Genomic DNA, 16,611 nt, shown 5'->3' with positions numbered 1-16,611 from the left:
GTAAAAGCAAAAGATATTGGTCTATTGAAGACGCAACACAGAAAATACAATGTTTAGGATACGCAGAAAGGGATCATTGTTATCTGTGTCTATATCAAACGAAGGACAACGTCATCGAAGGGTCAAAGGGCAGCTGTTGTGAACCGCGGCAATTTAGTTTATGTACCGATACCACAATAATATTGGACGAGTACGAGTACTGATGCCGAATCGCATCAGGTTTTGGCTCCGATACAACATCATGGGGAAAAAAATCTTTAAAAGTTTTGGAATCACTGTTCTCAAGCCTTCAACCTTAAACTTTTATAAAATCTTTTAACACAATTGAAAAAAAAAGAATTCAAAAAATATTTGAACATAAGTGAAAAAAAATTAAAGAATTCAAACAAAACTAGGACAAAGAAACAGTTCTAAACTGGTCGCTTAAAGACTTCATGATTTCGCGATGCGACACAACAGCACTACTGCTTTCAAGTCGTTGTCTGGTATCTTTGTAGTTGCTTTTAACAAAGTTTGCAAACGGATTGGCCCTTCTTGGTTTGGCTGGTGTGCCATCTGGTTGTGTTCCCTTAGTGACAAGTGACAACCTGCCACGACATCTGCCGCAGACCTTCTTGTCAGTGTCAATAGATTTGGAGTGGCGACCAATCTCGCTTTGGCATCTGAAAAACAAACAGTAAATATTACTGCTTAAATATTAAAGACTGACCCAATGAAATAAAAATCCCAAACATAAAACAAACAAAACAATCTTCCACAGTTATCTTACCATTTAACAACAGAAAGTCAAGTTGTTTGTTAATTTTTAATGCATATCTTACACATTTTTTGCAAAATATATAACTTATGAGTTAAAAACGTATTTAAGAGTATCCTGTATAGTTGTGTAACTGAAGCAAAAATCAAATTAATGCAAATAGATTATTGTTGAGCATCACATTTTTACGATGCCATGTTTGCACAATTAACAACGTTTAACATAATTTTAAGCATTTTAGTACAAGCATTCAAATCAAACCTGTTTTTTTTTGATTTTTTTTTAATTTGGCTGATTTTTGACCATTGACTACAATCTACAAACATAAGTTTAACTTACTTTGTGCAACGGTACATGTATTTGTAGGCAATGTCGTAGTTGTGGCACCTTTCAATCATAGGGAGTTCGGGATGGGAGCGCCTTGCCCTGGCTGCCCAAGATTTCCAAAAAGGCCCATGGCCCTCATTTGTGTTATTTAACAACCAAACAGCAGCATGGCACATTTCGTGTATTAGGGTGTCCCTGAGGCGACAAGCAGAATCAATCACCTTGTCCGAAAGTGATATAGAGGCTACGTAACTCCGAGAAAGAATGATGTTGTCATCTGAGCCTTTTAAACTTTTCGTAACCCGCTGGCATCTCGTAATGCCTGCCGTTTTGGTAAGTCTTTTGGCCCAAGTCACTTCCATGTCTTTTGGTAGCCGATCGTCGAACACTGAAGAGTTAAAGAGCTTAAACAAGTCTGAAGTGATTTCAGACTTGATCCGTTGAAACGGTTTGCCTTTGTTTTTAGGCACCGGCAAATCTAGCGAAGTCAGAAAACAACCCTTAACGGAGCAGTGCATCTTTGACCTGTTGCGCTTTTCGGTTGCTGCATGTTTAACCATGGGATTGTGTTTCGGGGTATAAAAGTTTTCAGTCGAGGCACGACTCGGGCGATCAGATTTTGTTTTTGTGTCATGAAAAACATTGGTTCTATCAGTCAAGGAAACTCTATCATTTAAGGATGGAATTCCTTGTAGACTTAGTGGAGTGTTCCTACTTATATCAGACTTATTCGGTCTTGGCTTTAGACGGGTGCTCAAAGATGGTGCTTCTTCGTCACTGTCGGAGGAAAGAATCAAAAATGTTTTTTTCACTGATTTCGGAGGTGTGGCTTTTTCCAAGTCAAACTGTTTCAATTGTGGTTTGAGGCGAGTGGATAGAGAAGGTACATTTTCATCGCTGTCTGAGGAAAGGAGAAGTAATGGCTTTGTCGCTGGTTTGTCAAAGTTTTCAACACTTTCGGCTGAATCTGATTGTGGTTTGAGGTGAGTGGATAGGGAAGGTATATTTTCATCGCTGTCTGAGGAAAAGAGAAGTAATGGCTTTGCAGCTGGTTTGTCAAAGTTGTCAACACTTTCGGCTGAATCTGAAAACGTGAACCTGGTGCTTGCAGTTGTAATAGAGTTGTTTCCTTCAAATACTTCCTCCTCACTGTCTGAAGAAAACACAACTTTCTTAAAAGGTGTACTTACAGACTTTCCCTTTCCGAATGGACTTTGCTTGAGTGGTGTCCACGGATTTGCTTTACATTTCTCAGACCGATTTCGTATACCTACACTCTGTTGATTTGAAGAGAGTTGTGATAAAACTGATTTCTTGTTCCTTGGAGAATTAGTTTGACCTTTATAAGATGGTTTGTCAGATTTTGTGGTATTAGTGTCAATTTCCGAATTAGTGCTAAATGAAGGATTAGCAAGATTTTCTTTGCTCTCATGGAGGTCTTCGCAAAATGAAGAAAAACTACTTTCTTGGTCATACAATGAATTTTCACTTTCTTTCAAATTGTTGGCATTTGATCTGCCACTATCGGTATCATCTTTATGTGTACCATTTTCCATCTCATTTACATTGTTCTCCTGAGAGCTTTTATAGTTTGATGAAAAACTTTTCCCGAGGTTGTCAATGGATAGACTTTCTATTCGTTTCACAATGTCCTGATCAGCTTCAATGCAGCTGCTTTGTTTCTCAGTGTGCTTTAGAGAATCAGGTGTACTCACTTCTTCTTCACCTGAGTTGACAATAAAATCTTCCAAGCTACCAGTTGACAGTCTAAATTGCTTTTCACATTTTGGGGTACGGACGCTGTGCAAAAACTTCTCAAAATCATCGCTATCAGAGGATGACATATTTTAAAATCGCTTTTAAGGTAATTTCTAATGAAATAATCATATTATTAACCTTTTTTCTTGAAAATTTGAAATTATAGTAAACTTAATTCACCAACATATAACAGAACCATTAAGTACATAAAACTAAATTAAAAAAAAATAATATAAGTTACAACACTTCAGTACTATATTTTTGCCCATTTAGTCATAGAGCAGGGTTGACATTTTGCACTCATCACTGCTAGTGCAATTTGCTACGGGCGAGTGCTGATTGACACTTACCTCTCAACTGGCAAGTACTTAATGAAAAGCAAGTTGCTGGTAATACAGCTACTAAACTAAATGTTAATCTGCAATCTAAACGCTGAAAAATCCAGTAGAAAACATGCTTGCACACCTATCACAGCAAATTAAACGTAAGTGAATCGCAAATCGTTGAAAGTCCTACGCATTCAGAAGTCTGGTAAACCATCTAGGATAGCCATATCAAAACTTTTGAATTGCACCAAAATCGAGCAGGAGGGTAACTTGGGTGGGCAACATAACTACGAACAAATTACAAGTTTTTGGCATGCCGCCTTTTTTTTAAACTAGCCAAGGCAATTGCCAATCCAGTTATAGTACATATATTGACAAACAAAACTTTTATGCTTTGCGAAAGTGTTTTAAAACTTACTGGTAGGGCCAGCCATAAGACTGAAATAAGAACAACATCAACGCCGGAATAAAACACAGTTCAGGAATAAGACCAAAACAGGACCTATAGTCGTAGTACCGCCTAAATTGAAATAAGTCCTAAATCTGTCAGAATAAGACCAAAATGGTCAGAATCAGGCCTATACAACACTTTACCTAACTTCAAACCCCCCAAGTACATCACTCACTACCCTAATAATTTCAGCCCTGACCCAATTATTTAAATAACAACCCCAAAAGTCTGATGTCAAAACAGCACACTAGGGCGTCCAAACGTTGACACCAAAGTCGCAGATGCCTGGCCGGCACTCAAAATCGCCCCCCCCCTCCCCACCCCCCTTTTCCTCTTCCCACATTTCCAGGCGTTACTTTGGCTATTTCGGCCTTTTATGTTGATGAATTTAGGCCGTATTAGGACAGATATAGGTCTTATTCAGACGATTCCAATATTACTCTGTACTGAATATAACTGTGTATTTGGCTATGTTGTTGGTCTTAATACTATGGTTTTATATTTTTTTCTGCTTTAGGTATTGTTGCTTTTTAGCTCTGTGGTAACAAAGTTTTGTTATTGGAATTTACCACCACTGAGAAAAGCTTGGTTTTGGTCCTAAAACCAGAAAACATTACAGTCCCTTGTTTTATATCAAAAACTTAAGGAGTTTAAAATTAGGTATCCATAATAACTTTTGTTTATTTCTGTAAAAACTGCTGTATTAGCAAAAGTTTAAAACTACAAAAAACACTGTTTTTCTTGCATAAATAGTTATTATTTTAGTTCTAAATAATTTGAAAGTAAGTATATATAATAATTCCAGGAAAACCTAATTTGTCAATCTAAGTATAGGCAAAAAGTCATGTTAAAATAGTCTGCAATACCTGCATGCCAAGTCCTAATGCAGTGGTTAACTCGGCGCTGGTCTAGAATCCTACCACAACGTTAAATTAATTATTAAGCAATGCACAATACGTGGGTTAGGGTGTCGGTTAGTGTTTGGGTGTGGGTAGGTCAAGTAATATTGTTTAACACTATTACTGGACTCACCCAAACCCAAACGCTAACCGGCACCCTAATCCTAATAATGTTCGTTGAGGTAGGATTCTAGACGAACGCCGTTAACTCTTAACAAGCCTAAAAATTGAACATTTTTGAGCGTTTGTATTTACTTTACTTAATTAAACGTTTATACACAGTTTGGTGAAAAACAATATTTCTCGGCGTGAGCATTTTGACGCGATTCATTAAAAAAAAACTAGGAAGCCTAATTAATAAAAAATAGTCTTTCTGGACTTTACTAAGAACTAAATGCAGGTTGTAGACGTATGAAATTTTGGCGCTCTTTCACTATTGTACGTAAAAATTATTTAAAAAAAAACTTTCTTTAAATGCCGCATACCACAACACATATTGTTTGGGTTAGGGTGCGGGTTAGGTCAAGTTATTATTAATAATAAACATAATATTACTTGACCCACCCTCACCCAAACGCTAACTCGCACCCTAACCCAAACAATATGCGTTGTGGTATGCGGTATTATTTTGTTTTGTTTTTTGCATAACTTTTCACGTACATAAGTGAAAGAGCGCCGAAATTTTCAACTGACTATTTTTAAAAGCAATCGCCAAAAGTGTACGTGTGGCAGGCCTTAACAGAGTGTAATTTGCAATATCAATAGAGGAAATGCAGTGACAACGAAATAATACCAAACACTTATTGAACAAATTTGGCGCCTTACTAACTTTACACAAACGATCATAGAATTCTAACGACAATAGTATTCTATTATACTGTTCAAATGTATAATTGACTAAATGTTGAATTAAAACAAAACAAATTAATGTATTTAGAATTAAAACAAATAATCATGAGATTGGATAACCATAGGCCCTCGTTGCTACAGCAAATAGTATTCATATAGTTATGAAAAACACCAACCTAAATGTAGCTGAATTCGTAGGGCTAGTATAGTGGCATTTTATTATTTGTTGCTATTATTTCAAACCAAGTTTATTAACCAAACTTTATGACGTGACTCAATGACCATAACACATTTGACCGTGTCAAATAAACAAGTTACACGAAGATGTTACCCGTTGACACGCAAGAGTTGTATACAAAAAGGATTGGCCACAAGCCATAAGGACGAGCATAGTTAAATGGTTACTGAAACGGGAACCTGAACTGGACAAATGGCTCAAGTCACTCAACTAAAATAATGTAACGGACGAAATGCTGATTGTTAGTTCGGGACTATGGACCTTTCGCTATTCCTGTAAGTTGATTGCCGTTCTGATGTTATTCAATAAGCAGAGATACGTTAAGCTGTTGGAACACGCAACCTAACAAATGGAATTGCAGTCTGATCAAAATTAGGGTAAAAAGTAGGAGCCTCTAATCAAAAAGTTTAGCCCTGCACTAGCACATGTAACAGGGGGATTGTGCTTTAAACATGTGCGCACGTGAGTTAGGCCTACGAGTTACGAGTTACGAGTTGAAATTGGTGTTAGAGTTAGAGTTGAAATTGGTGTTGGAGTTAAGGTAAGAGTTAAGTTAGGGTTAGAGTTAGAGTTTAGAGTTAGAGTTGTGCTTGCATTACCAAAATGTGCGCACATCATGAAAAAAGAGCGCACATTTTTGAAGGCATTTTAAAACAGGGAGTCGAACCGTTTAACTTTTTCGGTTAAGGTTCGGTTCAGGTTCAAAGATTTTTTCGAAATACGGCTCAGTTTCGGTTCGGAGCAATTCAAAAGTTCCGGTTCGCTAATTGTTAAATCACAACCGTTTGATAAAGTTCCGCTTCGAATACAATTTAAGTTGCGTTAAATCTAAAAATGTGGGTCAATAAATGTGGAGAATAACGATTAAATTTTAACTTGCACGAAATTAGTTTCGTGGCGTATTAAAATAAAACAGCTCATTATTGAAATATCTGATTATTTGATAAATATACGTTTTTAAATAAAAGTTCGAACATGGCATGACTTGACTCTGTCAAATACAAGTTGTGACGTCGTGCTGGAGTAAACCGTGTTTTTGACAGGTTCGGTTAAGGTTCAGGTTCTTTAAAATATGTGGTTTAGTTCCAGTTCGGTTCTTTAAAGTCTTACGGTACTAAAAACGGTTCAGGTTCGGAAAAAAATGGCCCAAAACCGTTTCATAAAATTCCGGTTGGCTCGTCTACTTGTTTTAAAACTTGCGCACATTTTTGCACACTTTGGCTTGCACATTTTTGCCACATTGTGCAAAAAACGTTCGAATCCCCGTCTCAGCACGGCCAAATCTGTCTCGTCGGATAAAATTATTTTCGGCCCGCAGTATATTTCCCAAACAATCGCACAACCTGTTTTTAACACTTTAATAACTGAAACCTTTTATTGATGCTAAACTACATTAAATTGCTTTCATGTTATATTTTTCTATTGGCTTGATGTGAAAAGAATCACAAGATTTTAAAATGTTATATGTTTATATGGTTAAATGTACATGTCACACATATTTAATTAATAAAGACTACAAGTTGATAAAATTTAAATGACAATATTTACAACAAGCACCCTGATGAACAGAAAAGCGATTGTGATTGTATATGGCATGCCATAAATAGCATGAACATTTTCCAGTATTTAAAAGTATGTAAAAGGTAATTCTGTCAGCTTTTGTGAGTTTATAAGGTTTCCCTCAATTAAAATGATATTTAAATGACCCATAATTTTGTATTTCTTGACTTAAAGTTAATTTGCTGCTGAGACATTCCCTTCTGTATGTCTGCTTAAGGCAGGAATCTTATGTTTTTAAGTTTATCCAATCGAACAATGCACCTGTCTATTAATGTGGAGTAAAGTAAGGGGTTTGTAGAAGCCACTTTGTCATATTGTGTTTACACAGAGAATTTTTGTTTTTAATCGATGTGTCGTAACGGAAAATTTTCAGTAAAAATCTATGACCTAAATTCTTTGCAACCACATTGTAATGTTTGCGAAATCTTTGCAACGAATGCCTTGTTACACCAATTTTTATGCGTCAGAGCTGTATGTGATGTGACGTATATCCGTTTAATGTGAGCGCTTTGTTTTGAAATTCGCCTTATTGTCAACAATCCAGAATTTTTAGAATCGAACGCCAGTTACGTCGCAATGTAGATCGAAGCGCTTTTGTTCAAGCCATATTGGGACAAAAATATTATTTCCGTCTATAAGAGTCGAGAGAAAAAGGTTTAGACCATGCCTTGTTGTCACGTGATTTATTATTGAAAATCGTAAGAATATCTACGTCAATATTTCCTGTGCATTTTAGAAATCTTTTTCGCCAATAAGTATAGTCGCACAATCGAATAAAAATCAGAATCAACCAGTATCAACCAGTATCAACCAGTATCACCCAGTACTGCCTATAGTGCAGAGAGAGGCTTTTACAGCTTTTACTAAGACAGCAAAATTGACTGTTCATGTATCTGAACTAAAGGAAAGAATTGGACCTGTCTGGCCTCACGAAGACAGGCCATCTCAAATCTTGTAGGAGTGTGGTCGATTCATCTTGGCAATTATATAAATGAAGACTCATTATCCGACTCACCCCCCTCAAATTGGTGCCCCGAGTGAGGAACGAACCACCTGCAAACTACTTTCCCAAGAAGACTGAAGAAACGAAGCTCAAAGAAAAAATATGTGCCTTAATCTGTATGGACCACCTACAAACGGCCGCCTAAAAACTGTCATGTTTGGAACTTGCAAGAAGCCAGCTTTAGAAGAAATTAATCTCATCGAAAGATACGTGAAGAGACGCTCCATAGCGTCAGCAAAGCATTTGCTTGGAATTCGAAACACGAAATAAAAACAAGCGTTGCCGATAAAGACATCACCACCGTTTGGAATCATGGAAAACGCAATTGCACATGGATTTCACTATAACTAATTCTGCCTAGTTTATCAGGTGAAAAATCTATTATCTTTTAAAATAAAAACAAAATTATATATATAATAAGTAAATTACCGACTGAAGCGTTTGTAAATTGTTTATGCGACATTTTTTTGAGCCATTCAAATGTGTCCAAATTTTGCCCGCGTCAAAGCACGCGTAGCGGAAATACTTCGTAAAAGCATAGTGATGTCATTCACAAGCGAAAAATATGCTTCAACTCGTGTAAGTCTACAAACACGACTTTAGGGATAAAACCCTACTCGCGTTCGTAATGTGTTAAATGTTTATGTAAATATTTTCAATGCATCGCTTGCCTTCGTGCTTTTCAAATGCAACCCCAATTAAATAGGCGTAAATCAAACAATTTCCGTAACGGCACTCTACGTGGAAACTGAACTCGTTTCCAACCGCATTTTCCCTTCCTAAAACAAACAGCGTTTCTATAAACGGATCCGCAGCTACTTATAAAACGCAAGCCAGTCAAAATGACTAATTTTAAGTGTACACTTCTATACGTCTAATATATTATATCTCATGAACCATTTTGTGAAACTCACTCGCAAAAGCTTACTATTTTAACACGGATTGCCAGTACGCGTTAAGACACTTGACCCTACCTAAAAAGTAGCTTGTTCATCTGTAAACTTACGCCCAAGGCGTGCCTGGCTTACAAGGCTTAGTTGCCACTCGATCGCTTTTGAATATGTTGGTAAGCTAGCAACCGACAAACCCATTAGCGGTGTTTCCGTAAGTTAGCGCTTTTCGACGCCGGTACTTAATCCCTCCAAGCGAAATGTAAAGCAAAAATTCTACGTTTCCAGATCAATTTTACTTATCTTTTCAAAAGAATACATAGCATACGCATTAGTTCTCAGCGAGTGCTATAAATGTATTCCGCAAGTTACCAATGATATTCGGTAACGTCAAATATCCTATAGCTTGCTAGGTCACGAGTTTTCATCGCTAACGTGTTGTTGCTACGTTGACCCTAAATATATCATGGTGGTTAATTCTACCATTTCCACGATAAGAAAATCCCCTTATCCGACCAAGACCTATATGCGGTCGCAATTACAAAATAGCTGGATAGAATTTCCAACAACGCCTGTCCTACTTCACAAACCCTAGAGTTGCCACGCCAAAATGAAGTTATGATAAACTTCGACTAGCCAGTCGAATGACGATAACCAATTTCAATGAAAATGCACGTTGCTCGCGAAATGCCCCACAAATGTTCACTTGTTGCAAAATTGTTATAACTATAATCATTGTATGTATCGCTTTTGAAGCGAAGAAATGTAAAAATGTTACCATTATGTATAAGTTACTCTATGTATCGCGTATAATGTAAATTAAATAACCATGTAATCGCTATAAAGTATATGTCATTGTATGAATCGCAAAGAATATAAATTTAAATGAATATATTGCAATAATTAATTGTCTCAAACTTTAAGTGCAACCTGTCGCGCCTATATATATATAAGTATAAAAAATATGTGTGTCTTTAACCAAAATGTTAATAACCTAAGTTTGAAGTATTGCAATAAAAATGTTCAAGACATACGAACACACATCTGCCGAAAACTATTTCGCATTTTTCAGAATACAAAAGCACGTTGGACAGCGAAAGATCACAGCACAGCGCAGCGCACAATGAATGGCTTTCCGGTGACGTCAAAATTACAACGCACCAAACAGGGAGTTTCCCCTGCTGCCGCACAGATCGCCTGAAAAGCTCAATCCACAGCAATGCAATGGTGTGTCAAGCACACAACAATTTCGAGCAACTCAGCGAACGCTGACATCAAAGTCCTCGGTTGCTAATTCAGGCACCAAAGAGAAAACTTTCTCGAGGAATCAGGAATCTGACTAAAACAATTGCGCAAATGCGTTATGTGATCGAACAATTTTCGCGTCCACGTGTCCACACACATTTCACAAACAAATAACCAGCTTTTGATATGCAAGCTGTTCCAAAATCTAGCGTGGGAATATTTGTAGAAGCCACTTTGTCATATTGTGTTTACACAGAGAATTTTTGTTTTTAATCGATGTGTCGTAACGGAAAATTTTCAGTAAAAATCTATGACCTAAATTCTTTGCAACCACATTGTAATGTTTGCGAAATCTTTGCAACGAATGCCTTGTTACACCAATTTTTATGCGTCAGAGCTGTATGTGATGTGACGTATATCCGTTTAATGTGAGCGCTTTGTTTTGAAATTCGCCTTATTGTCAACAATCCAGAATTTTTAGAATCGAACGCCAGTTACGTCGCAATGTAGATCGAAGCGCTTTTGTTCAAGCCATATTGGGACAAAAATATTATTTCCGTCTATAAGAGTCGAGAGAAAAAGGTTTAGACCACGCCTTGTTGTCACGTGATTTATTATTGAAAATCGTAAGAATATCTACGTCAATATTTCCTGTGCATTTTAGAAATCTTTTTCGCCAATAAGTATAGTCGCACAATCGAATAAAAATCAGTATCAACCAGTATCAACCAGTATCACCCAGTACTGCCTATAGTGCAGAGAGAGGCTTTTACAGCTTTTACTAAGACAGCAAAATTGACTGTTCATGTATCTGAACTAAAGGAAAGAATTGGACCTGTCTGGCCTCACGAAGACAGGCCATCTCAAATCTTGTAGGAGTGTGGTCGATTCATCTTGGCAATTATATAAATGAAGACTCATTATCCGACTCACCCCCCTCAGGTTCAATGCACTGTTAATGGGAAGCAAAATACCAGCACTAATAAGATAAACGTCATTGGGGAGTGGAACACCAGAAACAGCCAAGTAAGCAAGCACACATATTGGGATCCAGCAACAGAAGTCAGTAATAAGTAAGCGAGAAATGCGTTTTTGCATTTCGCTGTTGGGTTGCTTGTTTCTAGATTTAGCCATTTTGCTACCCCGTATGTAAATAAGAGCGTAAGCCACAAGCATAAAAATAAACAGCAGAAAATTGAGTGTGATAAGAAACACAGAATATTGCCAAGAAGCGTCATTTGCAGAGGCGAACAGTCTGGGCATGCAAACACAAGTTTTCCCATTATATCCAAATGTTCCTTTTATCGGTTGATTGGGGAAGGTTTTGCTCATAAGCTGAGTGACGTCATGCCAATAAAGTGACGTCATGTTATGTGGTTTTATTTTATTGCCTAAATTAATTATTTTTTCTTTAAGAACTTCACCAGTTTTAAAAAATCTACTTGAAAACCAAACATGGGAAACAAAGTATCCTGAATTGTAATCAAACAAAGGCGAAAGTGAAAATGAAAATGCAAACAGCCAAACACATGCACATGAAATGTAAATCCCCTTTAACTCCATAGTTCTAGCGACAAATGGTTTATAAACTGCTACAAGTCTAAACGCTGTCATGACAGCCATAGTACCCAAAGAGGCTATGGTAGCTAAAACACACAACACCCCCAGAATGGAGCAGGTAGTACTTGTGCGCCAAAGTGCGTCAAACGAGCAATAATTCCCCGAAAACTGTAAACCCTTTATGCTTATTGCGATAAGATAAATGCCCTGCCCATGAGAAAATCTGCGAGTGCCAAACTAAGCAAAAATATATAGGTGCTTTTTGTGAAGTTATTTGCATTTTTATCATTTAAGATGTCCTTTATAGTAATAACGACAACCGCTAAATTCCCGATGCAAGCCGCCAACCCCATTAACCAGAAGAAGGCTCTGTAAACAGGGTTGGCGATCATTTCCTTTTGATTTGAGAAAGTGGAACTTCGCTTACTAATGGGCGGACATTCGTCACTTCCGTCCGAACATTGAGGGAATCCATCTTCAACCAATTTGATGTCGACAGACAGGGGCTTTTCATTGCGACAGTAAAACCTTGTTTTGTTGCATCGCGTCGTATCCTCATCGGATCCGTCGTCACAGTCTATTGTTCCGTCACAAAGGTTGTTGACATCGATGCTGGTGAGCGTTCCACTGGCGCAATGGTGGCGCTTGTGACACAATCCACGTTCATCGCACAATGACCACTTCACCCCCTTGCATGCTACTCATCCAATGGCTCTGTCAAGCATGCACTTCACATCGCAGAACTTGGGTCGAGGCTGACAACCTTTGCATTCATCTTCCATGTGGTAACATTCAGGTCTGCCATCGCACTTCTTGGCGTGTGCGGGGGGTAAATATATGGCAGGTCGGCAATACATGTGATCTACTTCATTGTCTTCCTGAGCGAGTCCGCAATACTTCGTGTTGGATTCTCCTACACACATGACTTCTGGGTTGCAAAGCATTTTGTCCATATCCACGCAGTCAGTTTCATTACTGCAATGCATTTGGTTAGGAGGGCAAGTGTGTCCAGCGTCGCCTAATATATTATGGCAAACGGTTTGGTCGTCGCACAAACATTCATCGGAAAGATCGTAACAGTCTGGAACCCCGTCACAAACTTGCTGTTGAGAAACAACTAGTCGTTTGTCCAAACACAAGAAGCAAACAAATTGTCCATCAACGAAACAAATGTCTGAGGTTCATCGTCGTAAATGTTTATCTGCTGTAAAACACAAATTGCTCTTGTGGCTGTTCCCGAGCATTTAAAACCCGGTCCAGTTTTAATTTCTTCGTCATTGCAACGAATGTAGTTGTCGCAATATTCAAGAGTTGGAATGAGATTGCCGTTACTGCATCGCGAAAAACTTGTCTGTGTTCCCTCCTCACAAAGCCACTGTCCATTTCCACAAACCCTGTCTCTCCGCCCTTCACACGGCCCCATGAGTTGGCGGCAAGTCGTGGTAGTGTGGATCGCTTGAACCATGATTTTGCTTGTTTCGTTTGAACAATGTATAACTTTAACCCACTTGTTGTCAACATACACACTTCGATCATCGCAAAGCTATTTTCGTCCGACGCACTGGATCCTACCGTTAGCCACTTGTTGCTGGCAAGCTCTACAAAACCACTGGTCGCTACCGTCCAAGCAATTAGGACCATATGAACACATGTATTCATTGCTAACGCACTGAAGCCCATCGTTGCAATGTACCAAACCACTTCCACAACTGCTACAGTCGTCTCATCACTCCAATCGTCACAATTCTTCCTCCCATTGCACCACATCTTTGCACCAATACACTGCCTCCCATCATCGCACATCTTCGCTCCTGGTTTGCAGAATGTGCAGTTCCTCTCATCGCTACCATCGTAACAATTATCCCACCCTTCGCACCAATTAGTTGCGCGAGCACATTGCTTCCCATCATCGCACTTCTTCGCTCCTGGTTTGCAGGTTGTACAGTTCATCTCATCATCACCGCGTATACAATGCCACAACCCGTCTCAAACTTGAGTTTGGTTGATGCAATTTGCACTTGTTTCGCCAACTGACTTGAAACACGTGAACTGATCTAGGTTGCATCTTGCCTTTGTTCCATTTCCAACGCAAAGCGAGCAAAGCACAAACACAAATAAACATTCCCCACTGCATTTTACCAGTTTACAATATTTTGTGTTAAACTAAGCATGTGCAAACATAACGGTTTTATTGGGGGTAGGCTATAATATTAACCAAATATGAACAAAATGTACAACAACAATATTGCAAGACCATTTATGTTTGGTGTCGCACAGTTTTTCGTATCAAGCTTATTCCAAATTACAGGAAAAAAATTTGGGAAGTTAAAAAGTAAATATTAAATCCTAACCTTGCACTACGCAAATTGAAATAAGGTAACCGTCTCTTATCTAATTTCTAAATAGTTTTAAATTAATGATCGGTAAATGATAGAACTCATTTTTCAACTTATCAAAACTCAAAATACAACGTTAAGACACTTAAACAAATAACTTTTGATGAGAAAAGTGCAAGTCAGAATACGATTTGTTTTCTTTCATCAATGTTGCATCTTTAACTTTTCAAATTGCCCGTGAGTTTGAATAAGGGCTTCGAAAATTTGATGTAACTCATTGAGAAAAAACACTATTCTTTCTCTTTTTTTTCGTTTTTAATAAAATTATTCTGCACAATTTTGCAAAGTGTATATTATCCCATTTAAATGTATTACGACATCCTTACATAATCTCCAAAAAAACCTAACTCACCCTAAAAATGTACATTATAAGGTCGAGAGCAAATAGCTTATTTCTTGCTACGTTTGTACGATTTTTACCCACTTATTAGAAACGTTGCAATATCGGTGGCGACATGGATTAACTCAGGCTTATGGAAAAGTTAATCTATTCAGAATAAACAGTTATAATAGTAGAGTACCAGACGTAATTTACGTAAATTAAGTAATTATTGAAGTCCATACAAACGCATGTAGCATTTTGTCTAGAGGTTTCAAACCACCCAATTTTTTATTTTCGTTGTTGATATTTTCATAATAGTTTTTGCCCTTTCTCTATGTTAACTTTGACAAATAGGTTTCAGCTTAATCTTTACGACCCCCCTCCCAACTCACACAGACACACAAAAACACATCGTTACGAACACCAACTTATAGTGCAGAATAGGGGTGGGCAACCATTAAATAAACACGGTGCCTTTGTGCTAAAAAGTTCCCTTTAAACCAGTGGTTCTAAACCTTTTTGTTCTCGCGACCCCCTTTAAGTTTTCAATAACTTGCGCGACCCCCTAATTATAGTGTGTAATAAATAAACCTAAGTAAATAAAAAACACATTTTAAAATAGGAAAAATTCAAAAGGGAAAAAATCTAGTTAGGATTGTATCAAAATTTGGCTGAAATGTACTATGCACAACAAGCTAAAGTTATGGTTTGAGACTAAAGGTAATCAATGGAGGTATAACTGTTCTTGGCAGCCAAAATTCCTTACAAATTTACAAAACGGTTAGTCGTCAGCAGCAGTGCAATAATAAAGTTTTCTGTAAATTCTATTTCTTTTTGCCAAAACGGCAAGACCAAAATTTTATTTAGTATTCTGTGAATGTTTTGGAAAAGGCTATTTAAAATGTTATGATACCGCAAAAAGTAAACTTTGCCTGTAACCTATTGTAAACCTAGCACAAACTGTATTGTTACTTGGCCTAAATTTCAATTTGTAACTAAAGCGCCCTATACTACACCTGACGCGAAGCGCGAACAATTTTTTCAATTAACGTTATTAAAGTTGGTATAAACAAAGTTTGTAGGCCTCGTGAGCCCGTGGTTTTACTTCATCCCACAATGTTTCACATAAATTTGGCTAAATTAGGACAGAAAGCTTACTCTCCTAATGATTTACAAACCATCGGACACGGCAGTTAAATTAGGACAATTTATTGTTTTTGGTTCAAATTTTAGGCCTTCTGGCAATTCTGGTTTGAGCGTTCATTCATTTTTATTAGACATCGTTAGACTGAAGCTAGGCTTGATTCATTAATTGAAAAGTGTAATGGTGACAACATAAACGCGACAGGTTCACTGCAGCAAAAGCCGCACAAAGACAAATGTTAGACTGGCGGTTCTTTTGCTCACTGCTAAACTGTTAGTTCATATTGCCTAATTCTTATGATTATTTCCTTAATGAAATTGTACATGGCGACCCCCCCAATAGCCCTTTGCGACCCCCTTGGGGGTAACGACCCCCAGGTTGAGAACCACTGCTTTAAACAGACTAGATACAAAATCAAGGCAAAAAGGAATCGGAAGAAGATTTTTTTAACTATACGCGTGCCAAACTTCCAAGTGTTTGCAGTGTTAACAGAGAGGCTTTGTAGTTCAACTGCAAAGAGGTTACGTACCACAACTCCATATTTTGTGGTTCCCGCTAAAATTTGATGTGGTTTCTGCACAGAGGTGGAATCAATGGCCATTATACAACTTATTTGCTCAAATCATCCTGACAAATGCCAGTATATATCAATGTGCGAATATTGATCGTATGTACAATGCTATGTCCATGTCGTCTAAATTAAATAGTTTGTCGGTTTGAATTGGTCACCAAACATTTTGTTCATACAGGGCCGGATAAATGCAACGATTAGCGATTGCGGGCCGGATAGAAATACGTGGTCTAACTTAATTAACTTGATTATCCTAAAGTTGTCGTTAAAAATAGTTTGGAATTCGAATTTTGACAAGAAAATACTTAATTTTTA

At 37.7% G+C, this 16,611-nt stretch overlaps 1 protein-coding gene across 1 annotated transcript; it reads right to left on the bottom strand.

Moving 5' to 3' along the window:
- Nucleotides 1–38: 38 nt before the first annotated feature.
- On the bottom strand, nt 39–2,928 carry LOC146137756 (uncharacterized). The gene is made up of 2 exons (XM_083393969.1): nt 1,097–2,928; nt 39–662 (listed from the first exon to the last, which is right to left on the bottom strand). Exons 1-2 carry the CDS (start codon nt 2,926–2,928, stop codon nt 392–394), a joined length of 2,103 nt encoding a protein of 700 aa, XP_083250095.1. The 3' UTR covers nt 39–391.
- Nucleotides 2,929–16,611: the final 13,683 nt, after the last annotated feature.

This window comes from Ascidiella aspersa, chromosome 7, assembly GCF_963924565.1.
Source record: "Ascidiella aspersa chromosome 7, kaAscAspe10.2, whole genome shotgun sequence".
Classification (NCBI taxonomy): Eukaryota; Metazoa; Chordata; class Ascidiacea; order Phlebobranchia; family Ascidiidae; genus Ascidiella; species Ascidiella aspersa.
Note: the sequence above shows the minus strand (reverse complement) of the source record. Positions and strands in the feature narration are given on the sequence as shown.